The sequence below is a fragment of the Lytechinus pictus genome, chromosome 11 (genome assembly GCF_037042905.1).
Source record: "Lytechinus pictus isolate F3 Inbred chromosome 11, Lp3.0, whole genome shotgun sequence".
In the NCBI taxonomy this organism is placed as follows: Eukaryota; Metazoa; Echinodermata; class Echinoidea; order Temnopleuroida; family Toxopneustidae; genus Lytechinus; species Lytechinus pictus.
The window spans coordinates 13,573,355-13,597,995 of NC_087255.1; the positions used below are offsets into that span (position 1 = coordinate 13,573,355).

General features: G+C 36.4%; 1 protein-coding gene across 1 annotated transcript in view; it reads left to right on the forward strand.

The window, feature by feature from the left end:
• LOC129271815 (sushi, von Willebrand factor type A, EGF and pentraxin domain-containing protein 1-like) overlaps positions 1-24,641 on the forward strand; it is a 46,132-nt gene that overhangs the window by 836 nt on the left and 20,655 nt on the right. Inside the window, exons 3-12 of the mRNA XM_064107022.1 lie at positions 789-1,181; positions 2,428-2,526; positions 6,392-6,781; positions 7,699-7,797; positions 8,388-8,735; positions 9,817-9,918; positions 18,014-18,409; positions 19,762-19,860; positions 21,146-21,496; positions 23,180-23,290. Of these exons, the coding sequence (XP_063963092.1) occupies positions 789-1,181; positions 2,428-2,526; positions 6,392-6,781; positions 7,699-7,797; positions 8,388-8,735; positions 9,817-9,918; positions 18,014-18,409; positions 19,762-19,860; positions 21,146-21,496; positions 23,180-23,290 (2,388 nt within the window). The remainder of the gene's footprint in view (positions 1-788; positions 1,182-2,427; positions 2,527-6,391; positions 6,782-7,698; positions 7,798-8,387; positions 8,736-9,816; positions 9,919-18,013; positions 18,410-19,761; positions 19,861-21,145; positions 21,497-23,179; positions 23,291-24,641) is intronic.

A 24,641-nucleotide genomic window follows, 5' to 3' on the forward strand; every position in this document is an offset into this window, starting at 1 on the left:
TGGATGGATGGGCCTGGTCTTTCAAAGAGTTACGATTGATTCGGTCAACCTCAATTATATGGAAATCCATTATTTTCATAATTTTGTAAACAAGGAGAAGCAACTTAATTTTCAAGAATACTATGTATGTATGAATATACATATCTAAAAAGTATTTTGAACAAAATGCATTTTAGATGTTGACGTTGCTGGCTTTCCATAGTTGTGGTTGATCGGATCAATTTTAACTCTTAAGACAGGGCCCTGATGTGCGCTTCATTCCATTCCAAACACACTTCCAATATGGGGCATTTCTTAGCTTTGAGCCAGTCCAAAATCTTCGGGTGGAAAGCTTGTACGTTGTCGAAAACCTGAAGACAGATTGCCCTCAACACGGTTATCTTGCCGAGCTTGAACAACTAGGCTCCACATTTTGCTTGATGGTCCTTTTAGAGTTTACAATTGGCAGTATGATCTGAGTCCCCCATGGGTACAAGCCTCGATCCAATATTTATTTATTTATTTATTAAACAATATTTCATTCGGGTGCCCTTTCAGCAAAAGCTGGTATCAAAAGGGGCCCTAAAAGCATAAAAACAAAACATGTATATACAAGTAATAAAAATATACAAGGTAAAAACATTATATAAATCATCCATATAAGAACACAGAAAGGCATGCAAAATTGGAGTCATTAAAGTATTTGTAACACAGGAACCATTGACATTTTAACATTTGCCGGACATTATATATGATTTGAGAATATATAGCGGATCATTGATTGGAAATTATCTATTTCTTAACAAAAGATCACTCAGCAAGGTTTTTAGCCTCTGGCCAGTCTACTTTTATCACCGCTTATTTCGTGGACAGCGGACATTTTGGTATATCTGTTCTAAGCACAAATGCGACTGCAATATTTCGACTCGAGTCCCAGGATGATCATCATCAAAACAGTGAGGAAACAATTCTAATAGGAACCGGGAATAACGTCAAATCAGCCATTAGAACATTCCATGGACATACTACATATCCTGATGTATACATAGGATCAAATGTGATTTGGATTGCTATTGTTGGTCATAAGGACTACAACTACTACGGGAACTATTATGACTCTTATGAGAGTTATTATGACACATATGACTATAGTTATGACAACAGTGACATCAGTCTCAAGGTCACTGCCATTGACAGGTCTAGTAAGTATTTCTGTTTAAAGTTTATTTATATTTGCCATTAATAAAGTTATGAAAATTATGATATGATCAGGTGGTTTGGGTAATTCAGTGAAATCTTATACTAAAACTATCCGGAAAAAAATTGTGGTCCGAAACGTAACACAGTTAACTTCATCCTGGTAATTCCAGGTTTAAGTTGTCTTAACCATTGAAGACCATGATTGTCATAGATTATATTCCGATCGCATCCATTAAGTTCGTATTTCAATAATAAAAGGGCAAATGGGTACTGGTAGAAAGTAATTCCTAAAAAAAAAGCTGTGAGCACCGGAATGGGTGGACTTTCTTAGCCGAGGTATTGTAGGAGCGCCTTGAGCACCTAACGAGGTGGATGCATGCGCTATACAAATCTTATATTAGTATTATACAGTGCGTCCCAGAAAAAACGAAACCGAGATTTAGCGATGATTTATCATAACTTAATCACAAATAAAATAGACAAATGACCTACCAATGTAAAGCTTAGAATCTCCTCTTCCATCTGATATTACTTAGATTATTCCTTATTCACGCATGAGTGAGCAAAAACAATTTGAAGAAAGGATACCAAAAACTCATTTGGCGGGGGGTATCTGAATTTCCAAAAGAAAATCACAAGTCTTAAAAGTTCAATATCTGCTCTTTAATCTGATACCTCAATTACCGAAAATGGTCAAGAAATAACAAAGTTCTGGTTATTTGAAATAAGGCTTGAATTTCCATAATTTCATTAAATAAACTGTTATCACCGGTTTCCCACAGAAGCTATCGCATGGTTAACAAAAGACTCAATGCATGGCTGATCGTCAACAAAACGGAGTGGCGAGTGAGTATGAACGCTAGCCTGTAAAACTTCTTCATTTTATGAAATTATAGAAATTCAAGCCTTATTTCAAATAACCAGAACTTTGTTATTTCTTGACCATTTTCTGTAATTGAGGTATCAAATTAAAGAGCAGATATTGAACTTTTGAAAATAGTGATTTTCCTTTTGAAAGCCAGATACAACCCGCCAAATGACTTTTTGGTATCCCCTCTTCAAATTGTTTTTGCTCACTCATGCGTGAAGGAGAAATAATCTAAGTAATATCTAAGTTATGATAAATTATCGCTAAATCTCGGTTTCGTTTTTTCTGGGACGCACTGTATATATAGTAAAGAAAAAATATGTATTCGTAAGTAATCCTAGATGTGATTTCCAATTATTGTCTATTTACATTCACAACAGATCTACAGGAATGCGGAAAGACTGGCCTGTCTTTCTCAAATAATGACCGATGCGATGAAGTATTTACGTGTCCAGACTTTGCCGATGAAGAAGAGTGCAGTGAGATTTTCTTTCCTTTTTTATTTTGAAGATGTAGGAAATACTTTACTGTCCACAAATAATTAATAATTAGTAATGCGGGCGGATTTTGGGCCCTTCTTTATCCGACCTAAATGCTAAATGCTCGTTCCGTCATATCAGACTGAAATTATACACCTGCAAAAATGTATTTAGTTGAAAACTTCAGAGATAAAATATTCGAAGTAAAATCTTAAAGAGGTAAAATTGAACGGGCAGAAACGTCTGAAGAAAGCAGGGGCGGAAATCTCTCCCAAAAAGTAGGGGGGACACAGGGGCGGATCCAGCCTTCGCCAATAGGGGGGGGGGGGCGGAAATTTGTTTCAGCCATATTTCCCCGATCGGCAGCTCGAAGATGATTTTTGTTTGTTTCTTTGAAGGGGTAGTCCTAATTAGTCACTTCTTAGCTTTATTCTTATAAATTGATATATAATATCATAATCCTTATTTATATGATGCGAGCGCGAAGCGCGAGCTAATCTTTTTGGAAATTTTATGTATTTTTTCCTAAAATTTGAACTGATTCTGGGCAATGTTTGTTATCCTGAAAAAGATGTGTATGCAAATTACTACGAACGCAAAGTGCGAGCAGAAATGAACTGATGGAAAAGATAGGGTACCTGTTAAAGTAGCATTTAACAAACAAATAATGCGAGCGCGAAGCGCGAGCTAATTTTTTTTGGACATTTTCACCTAAAGAATGGAAATTCTAAGCCCTTTTTGGTAACTCAAACAGAATAGGTATATAATTATAAAACAATTAATGCGAGCGCTAAGTGAGCCGAAAATTTCGAAATTTAGTCCTATAATATTTACTGAAAGAGACGCTCTATTCATGTTTTGTAAATCCTGAAAAGGATGAGTATTAATAATGCGAGCGCAAAGCGCGACGAACAGAAATTTTTTATATACGTTTTGAACTGGTACCTGTTGAAAAGGTACCTGTTAAGGACTTCTTGCACTTAGCCATGAAGGTGTTACATATTTCAACAATCAAAATATGCGAGCGCGAAGCGCGAGCAGAATTTTTTTTAACTTTCTAAAGAAAGAATGGAAAATTTTATTCAGTTTTTGTAAGCGTGAATAGGATAGCTATATAATTTAACGATTGATGCGAGCGCGAAGCGCGAGCAGAATTTTTTTTCGAGATTTAGACCTAAAAATGGGCCATTCTTTTCGTGTTTTGTAAATCATCAAAAGGATGAGTAATATGGGGTCTTCCTACATTAATAATGCGAGCACAAAGCGTGAGCAGAAAAAAATTTGATATTGTGATCTGAAACTGGATAATGATTTAAAGCAGAGAACAAGTTGAGTATCTGAATAAACATGCGCGAGCGTGTTTCATATTTAGACCTAGAATCTAGGCATTCTGAATACAACTTTCATCATGAAACTTTGATATTCCGATCTGAAAAAAAGAGTCAATTACAGCTTTATATTTCAAGCACTTTGTAGAAAAATTGTAAGGTGGATATGGATCACACTTAAAAAAGAGCTGATATTATTTTTACTTTGAGTTTTGACATCCTTACGACATGTCATCATATGAAAATGATGACTATCTTCCCATTCCTCTTGCTAAGCGCGAAATGAAACAAAAGGGACAATTTAATTATTAAATTAATATCATATTTATTAATGCCTAATGAGGGCGCGAAATCTGATGATATCATGGCATAAAACTGGACATTTCACTTTTGTGATTATGAATAGGATGCATCAGTTAATATATTTTTAACCATTAATGCGAGCGCAAATCGCGAGCTAAATTTTTTGATAAACTGTCATGAAAAGGGGATTTTAAGTAGTTTGTTGTATAATCAATATTGAAACATTTATATAACTCGTCAATCAAAATGCGTACGTGCAGCGCGCTAGCTGATACGTCTTGACAATCAGAACTGAAAAGGGATATTTTGAAAACTTTATGGAATACACGAAAATAATAGGTACCTGATATATCAAAATTTGAGAGCGCGCAGCGCAAGCAGCAAATGTTAACATTCAGACCATAAAACTGACATTTTTACAGAGCACTTTTTAAAAACTAATTTGTAAATTACACAAAATAATGAAAGTATGATTTCCGAGGTGAAATATGTTTTGTATTTTGACTTCCAAACTTGATATTCGAACTCCATATTGAACAAGATATGTAAATCATCTAACAGGCAATGCGAGCGCGAAAGATTCTTTTTATTGTCCAAGTCTTCCCCTCATCTTATTTTATGCACTCGTCGTCCTCTTTTTTTTCTCCTCTCTTTTCCCTCCTTTTTTCCTTCTTCCTTTCCCTTTATTTTCTTTTTTTGCTCCGCCAAGAGGGGGGGAGGGCGGGCCCCTCGGCCCCCTGGATCCGCCTATGGGGACAAGGGGCGGGGAAATTTGACAAGAAAAAGAAAAGGTTATCATCGCCAAAGTAAGGTCATCTCGTCCCAAAATACCTGTTTTATTTCGATTTAGAATGATGTATTTCTTACCATCATAAAAGACCAAAAATAGTAGGGGGGACATTTGATATTGTGTCCCCCCTACTATTTTGAGTAGGGGGGACACGTCCCCCCTGTCCCCCCTGGGATTTCCGCCCATGGAAGAAAGGTGTCCGGAAAGACCCAATGAATACTTGATATAAATGTGTAAGGGATATAACGGCAAATTTTGAAAATGACAGACCGAGTGGAAAAAAAGGTTAAAAACCCCGCTCTGACCATCTTTACCTATACACTCTTAGAAATGTTGGGCAACATACTGTCCACACAACAATTGGTTAGAACTTTATCAAATTCTGGGTAGTTTTAAACCAATAATCTGTGCTTTGGGTGAAAACTACACAGTACTGGTTGAAAACTACCCACAGTTGGATATTTGTTTTAACCAATTGTTGTGTGGACAGTATGTTGCCCAACATTTCAAGAGTGTAACAATCTCACACCTAACTTAATTGTTAACTTCCGACAGGTTTACGACTGCACTTTTACCTCCTTAGAACTTAACCTGTAAACAATTTATATGTATTTACCCCCTTCCTCCACAATCTTAGCCCTGACCAATTTTACTTGTGATATTTTATTATTTTGATATTTAGACCCTTATTCATTTTTACCACTTATAAATAATTGTTTTTGTTGAACTTGTACAACTTATGATTAAACACAAATCCTATCTAACAGGCCAATCGGTCTATTTGGAAATATTAAAGTTGACTTACATTTGCTCTGGATCTCCCATATATTTATTTCAATAGATATGGTATTAGAATAATAAATTCATTATTTTCACCAATATTCCATCCACAAATTTCATTAGCTATATGAATTATTCCCGGTACCGAGTTGATACTACAAGGATAACAGTCCTGTGTCATGTCTCCATCGAATTCTTCTATGCCCTCATTGATAACGTAAAATATTGTTATTAGCTACGTTTCCGTTTTCCCTAGAAGATCTTTTAACATCAGCTATCATCACTTCCATACTTTCAGCTGTCTTATGTAATTGTATTTGTTTGATTTAGAACAAATGGTAAATATGTAATGCAACAAGATGTAAAAATGATATTCATGTCTTTCTACAGAGGGAATACACTTTATTGATATATCATTATTGTTTTAAGTATTTTTGCTTTTATAATTATTATTTAAATCTCCATGCTGATGTTTATTACGATAATTATCACCACCAATGGTAGTAGTATAGCTATTATTATCGCCATCATTGCCATTATCAGTACTAATTATCAGCAATAGTATTCTTATCATTATTGTGATTATTATTGTTATTGTTTTAATATTAGGGCATATTATTATCATTATTGATAGTGTTGTGTTTATTCTCCTCATATTCAACAGGTCGTGCATCCATTTTTCTCCTTGAAAACGAAAATTACACAATAGCCTTTTCCGATATCAAAGCAGAGACCTACAATGTATCACTTTTTAGGGCCAATGCTTCAAATGGATTTCGAATAAGGTTTTTGGATATCTACCTTGCTTGCTATAATTATTATAGTTATGGACAATGCGACGATGCTATCATTCAGATAGGCACCGGATATGGTAGTGCTAACAGCCGATCGATCGTAAAAACACTTCGTGCTTTTACTTTTTTCGAGGACGATGTTCATGTGGATTCCAGTGAGATGTGGATATCAATTAGCGGTATTTGGAGATATGGCAGGTATGGCTCAACGTACTTTTACGGCCGTGGCGAGATTGAAGTGAGCACTGTCAGAATAAATAGTACGTATCGGAGGTTTAATGGCTATTGAAAATTGACATATTTCACTAGATAAAATGAACATGCAAGTCAATGAATATTTACAAATTGTCTTATGATATTCTTTTTACTATTTCAGGATTGTAATATATTACGCATCAGCTATGAAAATATCTACATGATATAAGAATTGTAGAAGGGGGAGGGGGGGGGGCTACAAAAACAAGGGCTAGAATTAAACAATTGTTCACATATGACGACAATAGTAGAACAGTTGAACACAGAACGAGCGATGATGGAAGTTAAACTAAAAAATTTCTGGACTATTTCAGACCAGGCTTTTACGGGGGGGGGGGGGGGGAATATGATCCCCTTAAGATGTCGGCCGTAGATTGTGCGTTTGCAGCGAAAAGATGCAAGTGCGTAGAGCCGGATATATAATTTAAGACTGTTTAGTTAAATTTTGAAACGATTATTTTTTTTACATTTAAAATAAATATTTGAATATTTTCATGAAAGTGTTTTTAGTGTATGTTTGTGCATTGAACTCACTTTGAATAGTCAGAGTGGAATGCGATTTTTAAAGCAATTTTTTTTAACACTTGCGCTTACAAAATATATCGTAACTTCGAACCGCGTACCCAGGCATCGCACAGTTGCTCAAGACTTAAAAGTAAAAAGGCGGTGTAAATATAAAAAAGTGAGCGGTGCGGTCAAAAGCTACGGCGCGGTGGCATAGTAACAAAATTCTTCAAGGGGGGGAATGGGGTTCAGATTGATTCCCCCCTAGTTAATAAGGCTTGAAGACAAAGAAGGGAATCGATATGTGAAAGGAAAACTGAGAATGTTCGATTTCCTATCTATAGTATTTTAGTAATAATTGCCGCTAGCTATTGTGTTGATGAAAATGTTTGTAATGACCTAAATCAATTTTACATAGGTCTGAGTTCCTGTGCCCACTCGAATCGGGTGATTTCTCAAAACGATATCTGTGACGGATTTTATCAATGCGATGATTATTCGGATGAAATATCTTGCGGTAAGTATTCAAGAAATACTGACTGCTGTAAGAAAACAAATTTATAATCATTATAGTAATTCTTATGCATGTTATTGAAACCACCATCGTTATTGTTCCTATCCCCATTTCTCCTTCTGCTTCTTCTTTTTTTTGTTCTTCTGTCTCCTTCCTGCAATTCTTCCCCTACCCATCCTTCTTTGTATTTTCTTTTAATTTATCCTCATCCTTAACATTCTTTTATTTTATTATTTGTCTTGTTTTTCCAATTACTGTCAATTTTTTTGTATTATTTTAGATTTTCTACTCCTTCTTATTTATCTTTGTCATTACAAGACGCATCTGCTTCATTGAGGTCTGCTCTTTGTCGATACAAAAAATACCTGAAGCTCTTCACTTTGTGCCTACCCTCATATATTGTATTCCGGGGGGGGGGGGGTACTCAAATAATTTTTTGAGGGGGGTTGCCCCATGAAACCCTGAAATGGGGGTCTAAGGAACCACCGAGATTGTATTCCCCATAATGTAAATGCAATATACATAATCTAATAATGTTATTTAGTTATTTTCCCCAAGTAGTAATTGATGTTGTTTTGGTTTGTATTTCAAAGATAACGCAGAGGTAGTTTTGCATGAAGGAGAATCGTTTGGCATAAAGGTTGTAAATGCTGCACGTAGATCATATAATACTACGATACTTCAAACGAATTCAACATTGGGATTCCGAGTGCATTTCGGCTCCTCCGACTACGGGGATGGGTACAGAGCTCGTATTGCAATTGGTACACGTAACAACTCAAGTCCAATCTATGAATGGTCCTCGACCAGTAACTACTATTATTTCTCCAATGACTATGATGTGTATGTGACGACGAATGAAATATGGACTGCCATCATCGGTGGTGTTTACCATGCGTATGGGTCTATGGAATTCAATGTCACTTCGGTTGATATACCAGGTAAGCAGTGTATCATTCTAGAATTCTTGCAGTAATGATGATTATTATAAGGTATTTTAGTTTTGCATATATCCAACGTGTTGAGTGCTCAATGTGCTCATATACATCACCCCGGCCGAGCTAATAAGTTATCGATTCCGATGTTCACGGTGTTTTAAGAAATTGCTCGCTCGTACCCCTTCACCTCGCCTGGGTTGAGTGAAGGATTAACTTCTTGCAGCAATGAAATTGTAAGCTAAAAGTTTCAAACTCTTTTCATAAAGATATTCTTACTTGTGGTCCTTCACGTCATTTTCGAGGATAGACATTATTATTTGCATTAACTTTTACCTCGAGGGAATGATAATTATGTTTTGATACCTCTCAATGCGAAAAATGTATTTCGGCTCATTAGTCATTTACTTTTAAAGTTTAGTCAAAAAAAGAGAGAAAAAAAGACGATTTGCACTCTGAACATGGCACGCACTCCCCTGCTTTCCAGGATGCAAAGTATATCTAACACGATAGTATTCAAAGTTCTTTCAAAAATGCAATGATAGCAATAATAATTGTGATCATCACGGTATTTCGTTAAGCAGTGATAAGAGCACAATTTAACAATTTCTTTAATTTTGAATCCTCCACAATTGATTACAACTAATCCAGTTCAAGTTCGATGATTTAACCGTCTTCGTACTTTTGGCATCAACATGAATTAACAAGTCGTATAATGTGTTAAATGGTTAACAATTTTAATGACCAATTTGGGTGTACAGTGATAATAACAATAATTATGATAATAATAATGATAATAATGATAATCATAATAATAGTAATAAAGATATATAATAATAACAATTATTGCATTAATATAGCGCTTCTAACTTTGTTTTTCTACATCACTACATTGAACTGCAAATGTTTGTAAGGGTGGGTATGTGGATGGGTATGTGTGTGTGAGAGAGAGCTCATACACATTGGTGTTTGTATGTTCATTAATAGCCTACCTGGCGGATCTATTATAAAAAAATATCTAGGCCTGTAGAAAACAACGACGTTTAGTGATTTTAATGTCTCAATTAATTTTTGTCTCTCAAATCAGACTTGTATACCTGCCCGGGAAACTCCCATATCGGAATTCCTCAAAGTAGACTGTGTAATGGAAGGTATGACTGCAGCAATTATGAAGATGAATCGTCATGCAGTAAGTTCATACTTTTTTGTGGGATTTCGTTAGTGTAATATCTCTATATTGGTGTATTTACTGTATTTGTCTGTAATCTCCTCAGAAGATACTCGCCAGATTTTGATAACATTTTGGAGAGTATTTTGAAACATCGGGAACTATTATTTTAAATATTCATAAACGCCTGACTTTAAGTTTTGATTCGAGTGCAATTTGAAAATGAAACTCACGTGACACAGGAGTGTGACTCTCGTGACAAGTATCATTCGGGACCACTGGCGGATGGAGGGGGGGGGGGGGGCAGTGCCCCCATTTTTTGAGAAGCAAAAACATATTGGTTAATGTCAATGTAATGTTATTTTCTTCAGGGACGCAATGTCGTTATTTTTTATTAAAAAACCTTTCTTTATTTTTTTTGCTGGTCAATTTTTTTCGGGGACGATCTATCCTTAATTTGGGGTTAAAAACCCTTTTTCTTGCTTATCAAATTATCCCTCGGAAATTGGGTTACAGCCCGATAGACCGCGGGTCCGATAGTCCGCGGGTCCGATAGACCGCGGGTCCGATAGTCCGCGGGTCCGATAGACCGCGGGTCCGATAGACCGCGGGTCCGATAGACCGCGGGTCCGATAGACCGCGGGTCCGATAGTCCGCGGGTCCGATAGACCGCGGGTCCGATAGTCCGCGGTGTGTGTAAAATTATGATCAGGATATAGTGAGATCCAATGTCATCAAGAGGTCAAAAGGTCAATGATACGAGTCCATGGGGTTCTATAACGATGACCCAAAGGACAATCGCCCCCTGACATCTACTTCAAGGAAAATATTATCCCCATATTTTTATCGTCAGGGACTGTTACCCCCCCCCCGGAAATTTACCCTCTAGACGCCATACGGAGCCTCTAAAATGCCGTCGACTTGACGATATGGCGAGATACTTTATCTTGCCATGTCGACTAAATAAGCTTATTATGTCCGCATGGCGCGATACGTTATCCTGCCAAGTCAGTCCACTTATAAAAAGTTATATGTCAACATGGCGAAATATTTTATCTTGCCAAGTCGACTTAAATAAGTTACATGTCAACATGTATATATCGGGATTCTCGCCGAGACTTGTACACTTCATATCTCGCCATGTGGACATATCGACTTGACAAGATAGAATATATCGCTATGTCGAAATAATAAGCGTTATATTAATTACTTAGGCGCCGGAAGCGGGGGGGGGGGGGGGGACCTTTTCCCCCTAAATTTGAGGTGGGGGACGGCCCCCCCCCCTAGATTTTTAGTTGAGAACCTTTTTTTGCTTGTCAATTTGTTTTCTACGTTTCCCCCTAAATTGAGGTGGACCCCCTAAAATATTTTTGTCCCCCCCCCTAATTTTGGTTGATAACCTTTTTTTTCTTGTCAAAATTTTTTGGTGGTCCCTCCTATAAATTTTGGTTGATTTGCTTGTCAAATTTTTTTTACCTGTGTCCATCCCAAAATTTTAGGTGGAACCCCCGCCCTAAATTTTTTTGCCTTCCGCCGCCAATGATTAATTAACACATGGCAAGATAAAGTACCATGCCATGTCGTCACGTTAATGGCATTTTCAAGGCTCCGTACTAGGGGTAATTTTCCGGGGTAATTGTCTGGAGGGTAAATTTCCGGGGGGCAACAGTCCCCGGCGGTAAAAATATGGGGATAATATTTTCCTTGAAGTAGTTGTCAGGGGGTGATTGCCCTAATTGGATTATTGTTATAGAACCCAGGATTTCGTGGGGAGGGAGGGGGGGCCAAATTTGACCTGATTTTTGGCGCCCATGTGTACTTTTCGAAAAAATGGCGCCCACTCCTTCCCGGCCAGGCTAACTTAAGTGCCTGAAATGGATTTTGAATTATCTTATAATCACATTAAAAAAAACAAAGACCACTTTTTCACGTGTTCTTAAAAAAAAAAAATCCACGAATATATAATGTAATATCAATGGGAGCGCGAAGCATGAGCGATTTTTTTTTGGGGGGGTTCAATTTGGTTTAACTTCTAACCAGAGTAGGCCCTACTAGAGTATTGTGTGAACGGGAGCTGTAGTTTCTGTACTGTGGTTTTAGAATACCCTTTAATAATATTAATGATAACTTCTTGGGAATAATGCACTCTCGAAGCAATCGACTAATTCTCCTCATCAGTGACGTATTTATTCAGCATGGGTGCACGGGGGGGGGGGGGGGGGGGGGGGGAGGTGGCGACGGCACCAAGTTAAAAAATGAAATGGGGGGGGGTAGACGTTAAAGAAAATCTGAGATTTCATTCTTAAAAACACATTGAGGTATCTCACAAGGCCTAAATAAATAATGAGAACGCGAAGCGCGATCTGATTTTTTAAAAATAGATTTTTCATGTATTATATCCTGAAAGCCTAAGTCAGGGATGGACCCAGCATAGAGCTATTATAGCTCCATGGACCCAGCTTCCGTCAATAGGGGGAGGGGCCATTTTTTCACCCATATTTTCCCCGATCGGCCGCTCAAAGTTGATTTTTTTTTTCTTTGAAGGGGTTGTCCCAGTGCCGTAATGAGCCAACAATATCAAGGGAGCTCGATTTGGTGTATCGCATAAAGATTAATAAGAAGTTGCCAGTGAGCGAAGCGAGCATGCAAATATGCTAACATTTTTATTACAAAAATACAAGGTTGTGATAGATTTTGACATAATATTTGGAAAATAATATTATATTTCATCCTAATCCCTTTCCTTTATCTCTCTATTTTTTCTTAGTCTTGATTCTCTCTGTTTTTTTTTTTTTTGGGGGGGGGGAAACAAAACGCCCATGTCCTAACAGTAATTTCCTAGATTTACTTTATAAGCAACATAAATTTGTAATAATCTCTTAAGCCCTACGTAATATAAAAATGAAATTTCATGTATTTTGTCCAATGTTTGGCAATGTTTGTGAACCTGAACAGGACGCGTATGTAACTAGATAATTACCACGAGCGCGAAGCGCGAGCAGAAATGTTAAATATTCGTTCTGGCCTGGTCGAAAAGGGACCTGTTAAGGATGTTTTGCAGTTAGCCATTAAGACGATACATATTTCAACGATTAAATAATGCGAGCGCGAAGCGCGAGCTGATTATTTTTGATATTCCAACCTAAAAAGATGAGATTTCAAATCTCCCAATGGGACATTCGATTCATGTTTGTCAATCATGAAAAAGGATGGGTAATTTTTTGTATCTTCCTACAATGATAATGCGAGCGCAAAGCGCGAGCAGAAATTTTTTGATATTCTGATACGAAACTGGATAACTTTAGCACGTTTTGAATAAGATCAAGCTTTGTATCTAAAAAAACATGCGTGCGCGTCTTTTAGAGTTAGACAGAATCCTGGCAATCTGAATACATTTCATTTTTCATCATAAAAATCAATAATGCGAGTGCAGAGCCCGAGCTGAAAATAATATTTGAAATTCCGATATGAAAAGGGTCAATTTAAGCACTGTTTACAGCACTGTGTATATAGGGAAATTTGATAGCACTATATAAATAATGCGAGCGCGAAGTTCGAGCTGATATTTTATTATTATTTTGACCTAGGATCGAGACATTTTAGGCCTAAGGACATTTTGTCATAATATACGAATGATGACTATCTTCTATTTCCTTTCCTAAAACTTGTCGATATTTATTTATAAAAAAGTGACAATTTAGATATGAATTCATACAAATTTTATTTCATATTTATTAATCTGTTAAGCCTAATGAGTGTGTGAAATTTGTTGACAGTGCATGAGGCCTGAAAACTGGATATTTTAAGTATTTTGTAATTATGAATAGGATTCATTGGCTGATATATTTTTAGCAAATAATGCGAGCGCAAATCGCGATCCGGAATTTTTTAATGGGGGGGGGGGATTTAAGTAGTTTGTTATAGAATTAATATATAGGTATACATAACTCACCAATCAAAATGCGAGCGCACAGCGCTAGCTTATGGGCCTTATTTATTTATTTTTAAATCGAGACATCTGAAAAATTATATAAAGAGAATCTTATATAAAATACAAAAAGACAATAGGTAGGCCTACTTGGCAAATAGTGCGAGCGCACAAAATGTTGCAAATGTTGATTCAAACCATAAAACGGACATTTTCCAGAGCACTTAAAAACATAAATTGGTAAATAAAACAAAATAATGAAAGATCGATGTCCGAACTGAATTATGTTTTGTATATTGATATCAAAACTTGATATTTTAAACTACATATCAGCCTATTGAGCAAGATATAGATCTCATCGAACAGGCAATGCAAGCGCGATGCGCGAGCGAAACTTAAATATAGTGACATTAAAGACTTTTAAAAATTGTTTTCCAAGTCTTCTCCTGACCTTATTTTATTCACTCGTCTTCCTCCTTTTATGTTTCGTCTTCTTTTTTTCTCATTTCTTTCCCCGTTTTTCCCAATGTATTTGCTCTGTCAATAGGGAGGAGGTTGCCCTCGGGCAGCCTGGATCCGCCTATGTTAGTAGTTGTTATGATAAACACGATGCATATCTATTAAGAAATGAATGCGACCGCGAAGCGCTAGCTGAAAACTTTTATAATGATGAAATGAAAAATACATTTTCAGTTGTCAGGTTAGAATATCAAATATTTTCAGCAAGTGTTTCTCGTTCGCATAAACAAATGTAAGGTCGGGATGCGTATATAACTAAACAATTTATTGATGCCAGCGCGAAGCGCAAGCTAATTTTTTTTTTTTTCATTCATTCATTTCATTCATTTATTGATTCCACTTTTAAAACAGATAACATAATATACATAACAAATGTATTCGTAAACATAGTGTATCAAAGATCAAATTAAATATCAAACATAAGTATTTAAACATAAGGTACACTACAAAATGTAGTGACTTAAGAAGGACTAAGGTATTATTCCTATTCTAATTGCTTGTCCTTTTTCTCTTCTTTTTTTCTGTTTCTTACCCCCTTTTTTGCGCCACCATGGGAAGGGGGGGCAAAATCTTTGCCCCCTGGATCGACCTATGTATGTTGACTTGAAAAACACTAACACTTACATGTGGGATTGATGCAGAGAATGCATACCTCATTAATCAAATATTGCGAGCGCGTAGCGCGAGCTGAATTTGATAATAACCCTTTTTGTGACCATGAACAGGGTGTCTATCTCGCTAAACAGACTTAAAACTCGAAAACATTGTTTTTGTCTGTTATCGTAAAAACGGGATATTTTAATTCAGCCGCATTAATTTAAGTTTTTGGGGCAGGACATATATTTCACTATAAACAGGCAATACGAGCAATGTTGCGCCCCCGGTCGAAAATGAATTTGTATGAAGCCCCCTAAGTTCAAGGTCAGTTTGGCGTCCTCGGTTGAATATAAACTTGGCGCCCCCATGTGAAATATAACTTTGCCCTCCCTCCCCCTCTCTGAAACATATATTTGTCGCATTATGGTCAGAATTCAAATTAGCGCTCCCCTAGTTCGAACATCAATTTGGTGCCCCGCTATATAGATCGAACATCAATTCGGCGCTCCCATAGTTCGAACATCAATTTGGCGCCCCCTCCCAGTTTAAACATCAGTTCGGCGCCCCATAGTTCGAACGTCATTTTGGCGCCATCAAATCGACGTCCAGGTCAACATCTCCCTCTTCCGTTTCCCATCTCCTTTTCTTTCTCTTTTTCTTTCTCTTATCCTCATTCCCCTTCCTTCCTTTCTCTTTTTCTTTCCCCCTCTTCCTCTTCCCTTTTCTTCTTCTCTTCTTTTCCTCCTCTCTCTCTCTTTTTCTTCTCTTTATTTCCCCCTTTTCTTCTCTCATTTCTTGTCTTCCTTTCCCCTTTTCTTCTCTTTACCCCCATCTTTTCTTTCCCCCCTTACTCTCTTTTTTTCTTCTCTTTTTCTCTCTCTCTCTTCTGATCTTTTTTCCCATCTTCCTCTCTATTTAAATATTCTTCTCTTCCTTCTTTAAAAAAAATATTTTTCCTCCTTTTCCTTTCTCCTTTCTTTTCTTCTCTTCCTTTCCCCTCCTCTCTTTTTTTCTCTTCTTTCCCCTTTTCTTCTCCCTTTTCTTTGTCTTTCCTTTCCCCTTTTTCTTCTCTTTTTTTTCTTCTCTTCCTTTCTCCTTCTTACTCTCTTTTCTATTCTCTTCTTTTCCCATCTTCCTCTTTTATTTCTTATTCTTTCCCTTTTTCCTCTTCCTCCCTCTTTTTTGAGCTGGGGGTGGGGGGGGGGTGAGGCAGTTCTCCCTCGGCCCCCATGGATCCGCACCTGATAGAACCCCATGGCCTCGTATCATTTTACCTTTGGACCTCTCGATGGCATTTGATATATCTGATCATAATTTTACACACACTGCGGACTATCGGACCCGCGGTCTATCGGACCCGCGGACTATCGGACCCGCGGTCTATCGGACCCGCGGTCTAACGGACCCGCGGTCTATCGGACCCGCGGTCTATCGGGATGTCCCCGGAAATTGTGCACCCCTTTTGGAAAATCCTGGATCCGCACCTGTTTGGGAATATAAATTGAACAAATTATGACTTTATACAGCACAAATTTCATTCAAACAGAATTATGGTAATTTGCATCCCATTATCTTTAAAACAAAGGAATTTTAAAATGAAGCTCTGATACATAATACTTGAAATGAAAGTTTACGTACATGATAGGCCTTCATGTAAAGCAGCTATCCAGCAATGGCCTATGTGTGCGGGGGAGGTGGGCAGTGGCACTCGTGGGAGTGTTTTGGCAAAGGAAACTTGGTAGAAAGGAAAAATATCTTCAATTCAATCTTCTTAGCTAAAATGCATGTGCTCTTCATGATTAACCCATTCGGAGCGAATATTCAAGTGCAAGTATTCTCCAAACTTTCGACACAAACCTCACGTATTCGTCAGGGATACAAAGGTATGTTACTTCTTTGCCTCTTTGGTCTCATCTGTGTCCAACACGCGGAATGTAATATCGTTATATATATATATATATATATATATATAAGATCAGGCAATATCTGTTATATCATATAGTCTATATGGATTCGCCATCAGAGATTGCATTCATCATCATTCTCGCTCTCTGATTAACCCAAAATTCTAGCTGCAGCTCTGTTCCATGTACGTCACAATAGAAACATTTCGGGAAATACCTCAAACGTGTTTTTCATGCAATCGACGCGATAACACTAGCGCTCACATCAAATAAACTACTGTATATGTTGTGAAAGAAATCAATAAAGAGAACAAAAGGGATAATAGCTCTGGGAACTTTTGGGGACAGTCATTGAACTGTAATACTTCATCATTAAACGAGACCTAATTCCACATTGATTTTCCAGATATCGAGCGAGCGCTGGCATTTTTCGCGGATACAGGGAGCATATGCAGTTCTCTCTTGAGAGAACCTATCGGGCGGAGCATGCGCAGTGTTCTCCACGCAAGTTTACTTACTTTACTTACTCCAACGATGTTGTAGGACTAACCCTGTTATAACCCTGTTATCAAAGTAGAGATGTCCATTGCTGCTCTCCTTCAGACAAAATTACACAGATGCACTGCTTGTGTTGGCAGGGAGAGGTGGCAGGGTTATCGAGGACAGCTACAAATTAAATGAAAATAATTATAGGGAGCTATATAAGAAAATTTTACGGAACTATTTTCAGCGATTTTTGTTTCCTTTTGAAATTATACTTTTTCACATGATCTGATGATCTCAAATTGACCAATCGTTTATCTAGAATACTCATGAATATTCATGAGAGGGATATATATATATATATTTATATATATATATATATATATATATATATATATAAATATATATATATATATATATATATATATAGATGATATACAACATTAATCTAAAATTGCTTACTTTCTTGATAATCTTTATTAAATAATTCTAACTTCATAAACACATTGTTTTCTTCTTTCGTATTCACATGTTAAACAAAATTGGAAACGTTTATGAAACGCACAGAAGAAAGCGCTAGCCATTCTAATAAATTTAAGGTATATTATGTTCTTGTTCAATATGTCAAATTAACCTGACGAAATTGCTATATTTACAATTAAACTTATTATTCTATTACCACTAGACGAATCTGCAATACTTATAAACAACGAGACGTTTTACTTTAGTGTCTACCCTTGGGACTACGATTATCAACGACTTTACAGAGATTGGCTCTTCGAAACGAACACTGGAAATGGCTTTCGTGTTGACCTGTATACATACGTGGAATGCTTTGACTATTACTGTGGACATGATGGAGTGTTCACTATTATTATTGGGACAGGAAAAGATTCAACCAACCAGGAGTCAGGTGTTCAAACATTCACTACCAAGACTACTTATCGGTTGTACTATAGAAGATATGAAGAGTTGTATGTTGACAGCCAAGAAATATGGATTGTTTTGATTGGTCCGCAGTTTGTTGGATATGGTGACTACGACGAACTTAATTTATACATAAATGCCGTTAACATGTCCGGTGAGTATTTAATTGACATGAATTAGACTGATACAAGTGTATTATTTGAGCGATGGTTCCGTACCGCTAAAATATCCCGGAAAGGCCCGGGCTATTTGAATTTACCCCTCAAACTCCTTCCCCGCCTAGATCGTTAGAATATATATGACTAAGGAGGCGTTCGTTCGTTTGTAAGAATAAGTCAATGTAATTTTCGCAATTTAAGGACCGTCATAAAGCCGAAGCGTGAATAATATCAATCTTAAAAAAATATTTTGAATAAGAAACCCACCCATTCTTATTAAGTTTATAATCGAAATAATTATGACCAATATTTAGCCCTAATTCTACACGCATTAGCGTAGGCCAAGGTTAATGTGGTAGCCAATAATAACTTGTCATGTCATAAATTCATTGATTTTAAAGTATTTTTCACTTTAATAGCAAGTTTATTGGGCCATATAATTGTGGTCTGAGCGAGTTGCTTCTGAGTGGGTAGGATAAAAAAGTTGAAATGAGGATTCATCTATGCGTAATGTTTTCATACAAACGGAAACTTCTTTATTACGATACGAAAACAGGGGTTGTTATTATTTCAAAACAATTTCTTGTTAATGATTTGAAAGAATGTACACAAGTGGACACATTCATGGTTGTACGCAGCCCCCCCCCCCCCCCCTGGAAAAGGGGAAGGGGAGTGGCGAGACGCATACATATTTTTTTTAAAAGAAACTCGAGTTTGACGGAGCTTGTCATAGGGCGTTTTTGCATGTTTTAATGTGAAATTGGAGGATTCTACATGTATGTACACTTTTGGTGAATTTTGTAAAAGTTCAGTAAAAGATGAAAGTTTATAAAATTCTCCACCACTGCGTATACGGTCGTAAGTACAGTCGGGACTATAATCGTTTCGGTGAAAATATAATGAATACAAATGTGCATAAGAGATTTGAGCTTGACAAAACTCCAGAGGTAATTGTCCCCCATAAAGTCGAGATCAAATTCAAACTTTTAAAACAAAAACAAACAAGAAAAAATAACTTTTGTAAGACACGCAACTTTACCTTGTAATCACGTCTTCACTTATTTAACCCAAAATGAAAGGGTATTTGGTGGGGATTGGACTCTTTGAGAACGTACTTTCGATCGAAAATCAATTTTGCAAGGCATTATGAGATTATGTAGACATGGTAATTTGACTTATCTTTAATTATTCATTCTTATTTAAGCACAACTGGGACCCCCTTTTCACCTCGCGAGCTGGTATCCGCTAAAGCTTTTGTAATTTTATTTCATTTTTTTTCCTCGAAATTTCACTGATCTTATATGTAGAATATAACCTTCTTTTCTATTTAATATCATATATTATGTAGGGTGGATACCATGCAAGGATTCAAGAGCAAGTGTGCCTTCAGATTACGCATGTAATGGACGGTACGAATGCGACGATTACGGAGACGAAACAACATGTGGTAAGGGACCGTTAGACTGCTATTACATTTAAACAGCTATAACAAGACTTACATACTAAAGAATCCGAAAAAAAGAGGCGCCATTTGTGTCTAACTCGTAAAGAATAATCGATCATGTGAATGCCAATGGTATTAGTTGGTTAAGTCAAGATTAAGCTCAAAACATAATGTTAAGGGGTCTAGATACTAGATATATGAAACTGAAGAACCGTTCTAAGTTAAATCAAGATACCCCCCTCCCTGGATTGGGTAAAAATAAATGGTGAGGTTGGGATTTACTCATATCGAACGGATATAAAGCTAATTATAGAATAAGCAAGAGAATATGTAAATATATACTTTCAATTAAAGTAGAACCCAACCTCACATACAGGATGATGATATGGGAGAAAATTAAGTGTGACCAGGGCCCCGTCTTATAAAGAGTTGCGATTGATCCGATCAATCACAACTATGGCAAGCCAGTATCGTCAAAATCTACAATTCATGTTTGTTTTCAAATGTTTTCTCGATATTGTATATTTATACATATATTGATGTCTTGACAATTCAGTGTGCTCCCCTTTGTATACCAAGGACGATGTGCAAATTTACTGTGGAAAAAATATGAAGATGATGGATTTCCATATAGTTGAGGTTTGATCGGATCAATCGTAACTCACTGTAAGATGAGGCCCTGGTCTCTATTTACCGTCCTTAATTAATTTATTTTGTTTTTGTTTTTTAATCTGATATAAAATGCAACCACGAAAGAAAAAAAAATGCCTTAAATATTTTAGGTGTCATAATAGATTATGCTAATAGCTAATTAACTACGAATAACGCACAAAGGTAATCGACTGTTCGAAAAAGATTCATTGGCAGCTACACTTTTAAAAGATTGGCATGTACTTGAGGATAAGTACTTGATCTGTTTTACCAAAACTTTAGAGAGGAATCTTTGTGGATATAGATGTGGGTACATTTTTTTTTACATATATGTACCTTTTACAAAGCAATTTTTCATGAATCTATTTTTTTAATGTAGATGATAAAGATATGGTTCTTTGTAAGTTTTAACATTTCTGCCTCTGAAAATACTCTCGTTGTAAGTTTACAAGTGTAATATTTGCTCTATATTGTTCTTTATTCTCTTTTCGTGTGTCAGGTTTGTTATACTTGTCTCTTCTATGGAGCATTGAATAAATGAAATGAAAGTGAAGTTTTGAAGGGAAATTAATACGCTTTTATTCTAACTTTAAAAATGTGCGCTGATTTAGTCTGCTGTTTATTTTGTTATTGACAGATCGTTCACCGACCATCATCAGTGACGGGGAATCTTATGCCATCTCAGATTTGGAATTGTTTGAACGGGAATACCATGCCTTCATTCTACAAACCAACCAATACTCTAGATTTCATATCAGGTTCCAACATATCTCTCTTGGCTGTTGCGATGAGCGTGTGCAGATCGGAACGGGGACTGATCTATCTGACGAAGAGTCCGTTATAATGTCCATCCAGGGATACACAAATTATGTGGATGATGTTTATGTGAATACTACCCACATGTGGCTTGTCATGACTGGTCAAAAGGACTCTGACAACTATCCTAATGGTCATGTCGATATGATTGTCACTGCTATCTCTCTTTCTGGTGAGTTTATTATGGTGGAGTTTTTTTTTATTGTATTTTCATGGTGGCATCCTTTAGGAGAGATGTTCAGATGACCAATTCCCTTCATGGGGATATCTTAAAGGATGTAGGTATGGCGAAATCCAAGATCATGTCATCCGATGATCTCTTGTTATTGATGTGGACATGATGAGATCTGAGATCTCTTCAGGAGGATGTTGACATGGCAACATTCGAGATCCCACCATCTCAACCATCGTTTCTTCTACAAAAGTTGAAGAAACAACGAGACTAGAAATGCTGTAATCTTATCATCTTGTCTGGGTGTTGACTTGACATGACTTGATCTTGGATATTGTACTGTAATCATCTCTTTTGCATGATATCTACATGACAATATCCATGAACTAGTCATTTCGTCATCTTTCCTGAAGGATGTTGATGTGAAGAGATGATTATCTGTACACCTGGCAGGCACGTACTGCATGTGTCAGAATCCAAATTCGAGGGGATCGGATACAATCTTTCAGGATAACAAGTTAAATCATGAGCATGAGTTTACACAACGAAACGTTGAAGCAAATGGTGGCTGATTCGAATCGTTCCAAATGTTATCACACTGTTAAAAACTCCAGCTTACAGTTCGGCTTTGTTTTCAAAAGGAAACTCTAGGTGGAGGTGGATTTATTCCTTTAATGCTTTAGCGTTTATAGCGGCTAATGTTGTGGTAATAACATGATTTTAGAAATGTACACAGTGAATATATTTTCTATGATTTTTACCCAATAAAAAAAAATCATCTCAAGAGTGTATAGTTACCCTCCTAGATGATTTGGTTGGCATTTCTAGTATTTTACCTGGTATTAAGGCAACATAGACAATACAGTTTGAATAATTAAGACGAAGAACAACGAGAGAACAATCAGAATGTATGAGACAGGCATATCCTCCAACAGCTACAGTACCATGTGTGAAGCAAGTTTATAGGCCATTATAACATGTTGCACATTCCTATAAACACGTGCCAAAAATTGAAATTGAAATATTCTACAGAAAACCCGACCATTAAAAACCCACGTTCATTAAATAAATTTTGTCAGAAAAAACTGAATTCAAGCGTCTCTTTATGTTTAATAATACTGTGATGATCATCAGGATACCTTACTAAACTGCTGAAGACTAACAAATCTTAACATTTCCGATCTTCTTCATATCTGGTATTAATCCAACTTGATGCTAGAAAACGACATAACATAGAATTAAGTGATTTTCGGGGCATTTTGGGGGACAACATTTGGAAAATCCCTTTTTTGGGGTAAATTTTTGCCAATTTAATAGGACACGGTAGGACAAAAGACCAACAATCCTTTATCAATATAAGAGTAAAGTCTGTAGGTATGAAAATTGTATTTTTCTTGATACTCATAAAATTGATTGGAAGTATCAAGTTTGATCAATTATGAATCTCTCAGTTGTGCATGTAGATGTTACCTATTATTCAGCAGTTTTGCTTAGGTTATTAAATAATCAAACGCCCTTTTCACATCAGATAATGCACTAGTGGATGCAGGGGGCACATCCAGCCACAAAGAATAGTAGTACAAAATGTCGCCCATACGCAAGTGAAGACACCCTTCTTTTGAAAAATGCTGGATCTGCCCTCGAGATTAAGATAGATTTTGTACTGTTTTCTTGATTGAAAAGCTGAATGTCTCTCAAACCCCTGTCTAAACGGAGGGACTTGCAATCACCTTGCTGATGGCGGATACCGATGTGACTGCATGGATACCTTTACCGGGCTCAACTGTGAAATAGGTTTGTGCAACCAGGCGGAAGCTTACCAAGAAAACGGATTTCGTATAACACATTTTGCTTTTTTTTAAAGTTGTCTCTGACATCTTGTACAACCGTGACGATACTACCATATTTTCTATCTAGAGGTTATACTTTATCTACATGCTACGGTTATACACAAAATGTTATTTTTTATTACAGAGCTCATATTATCTGGTTCAACTCAGTTTGCCTATTTGAAACTGCATGTATATACAAAGGGAATGTCATACTAATATTTTTTATCTTTATAAAGAACTCCTGCATAACACTTTCTGTATTTTTTGTTCAAATGAGGGGGTCAAAACTTAAGCATGCAGATTAAGTCAATTCCAATTGTATTTTTCACCTATACATTGTCTTGTCAACCATGTTATTTTTGTAAATTAGATGTCATTTGGTTGCCATGGCAATGGCTTGAGATGTAATTTACACATTTAGCAACCAAAATATCTTTGTTTAGCATTGTAGAATTAGGGGAAATTAAAGATAAATCATATTCTACAACGGTTTTTTTAATCAAAATTTTATTTTTCTGGGGAAAAACAAGCCGTTGCCATGGCAACGGACCAATTGGAACTATCTTGGTGATCTTGAGTATTTCTAAATTTCATATGTATTCAATTGGGAGCCTGAAAATTATAATTTTGGTCATCTATATCATGTTTATTTACCATTTACATTGGAATGTATGTTATTTTGGAGAAATTAATCCGCTGCCATGGCAACGGCCGAAAATGGCATTTATAAAGTTAAATTGTAATTTTCTTGAATATTATTCATTGATTTCTGCAATACCCAATTAATGGAAACATTTTCGTCAACATCTTGTTGAGAGTAGAACAACTCAAGAAGATTTGTTGTATAATTTAAATAATGTTTTTAAGGTATGCAAGTTTATCCATATAATTTCTGTTGATAAAATCTTTAAGTCCCCTACTTCGCAAACAAAATGGGCATCCATTTTAAATGAACCGGTTGCCCTGACGCTCAATACTCTACTGTAAACCGTTATATTCTTTACGCTAAATATTTTATTTTTTCGACACGTTGTAAGGGAGATCGGTTGTGTTTTAGTTCTTTTAAGAACGTATTGAAACGCTATTGTGAAATTGAAAGGGTTCTTAGTCAAAAACATCATAATTTTGTTTTATCAACAGATAATAGTACGCATGTACAGTTGTTGTAAACATGTTTGCTTCATGATTTTTCTGTAAATTGAATTGCTTTCGTGTTTGATTTTGAATAAAATCTTTCTATTAAAGAAAAAAAAATCTTCCTTCTTCTTTGATATATCCCTTGGTTATAAAGGGTATTGGTCAATAACTCATGA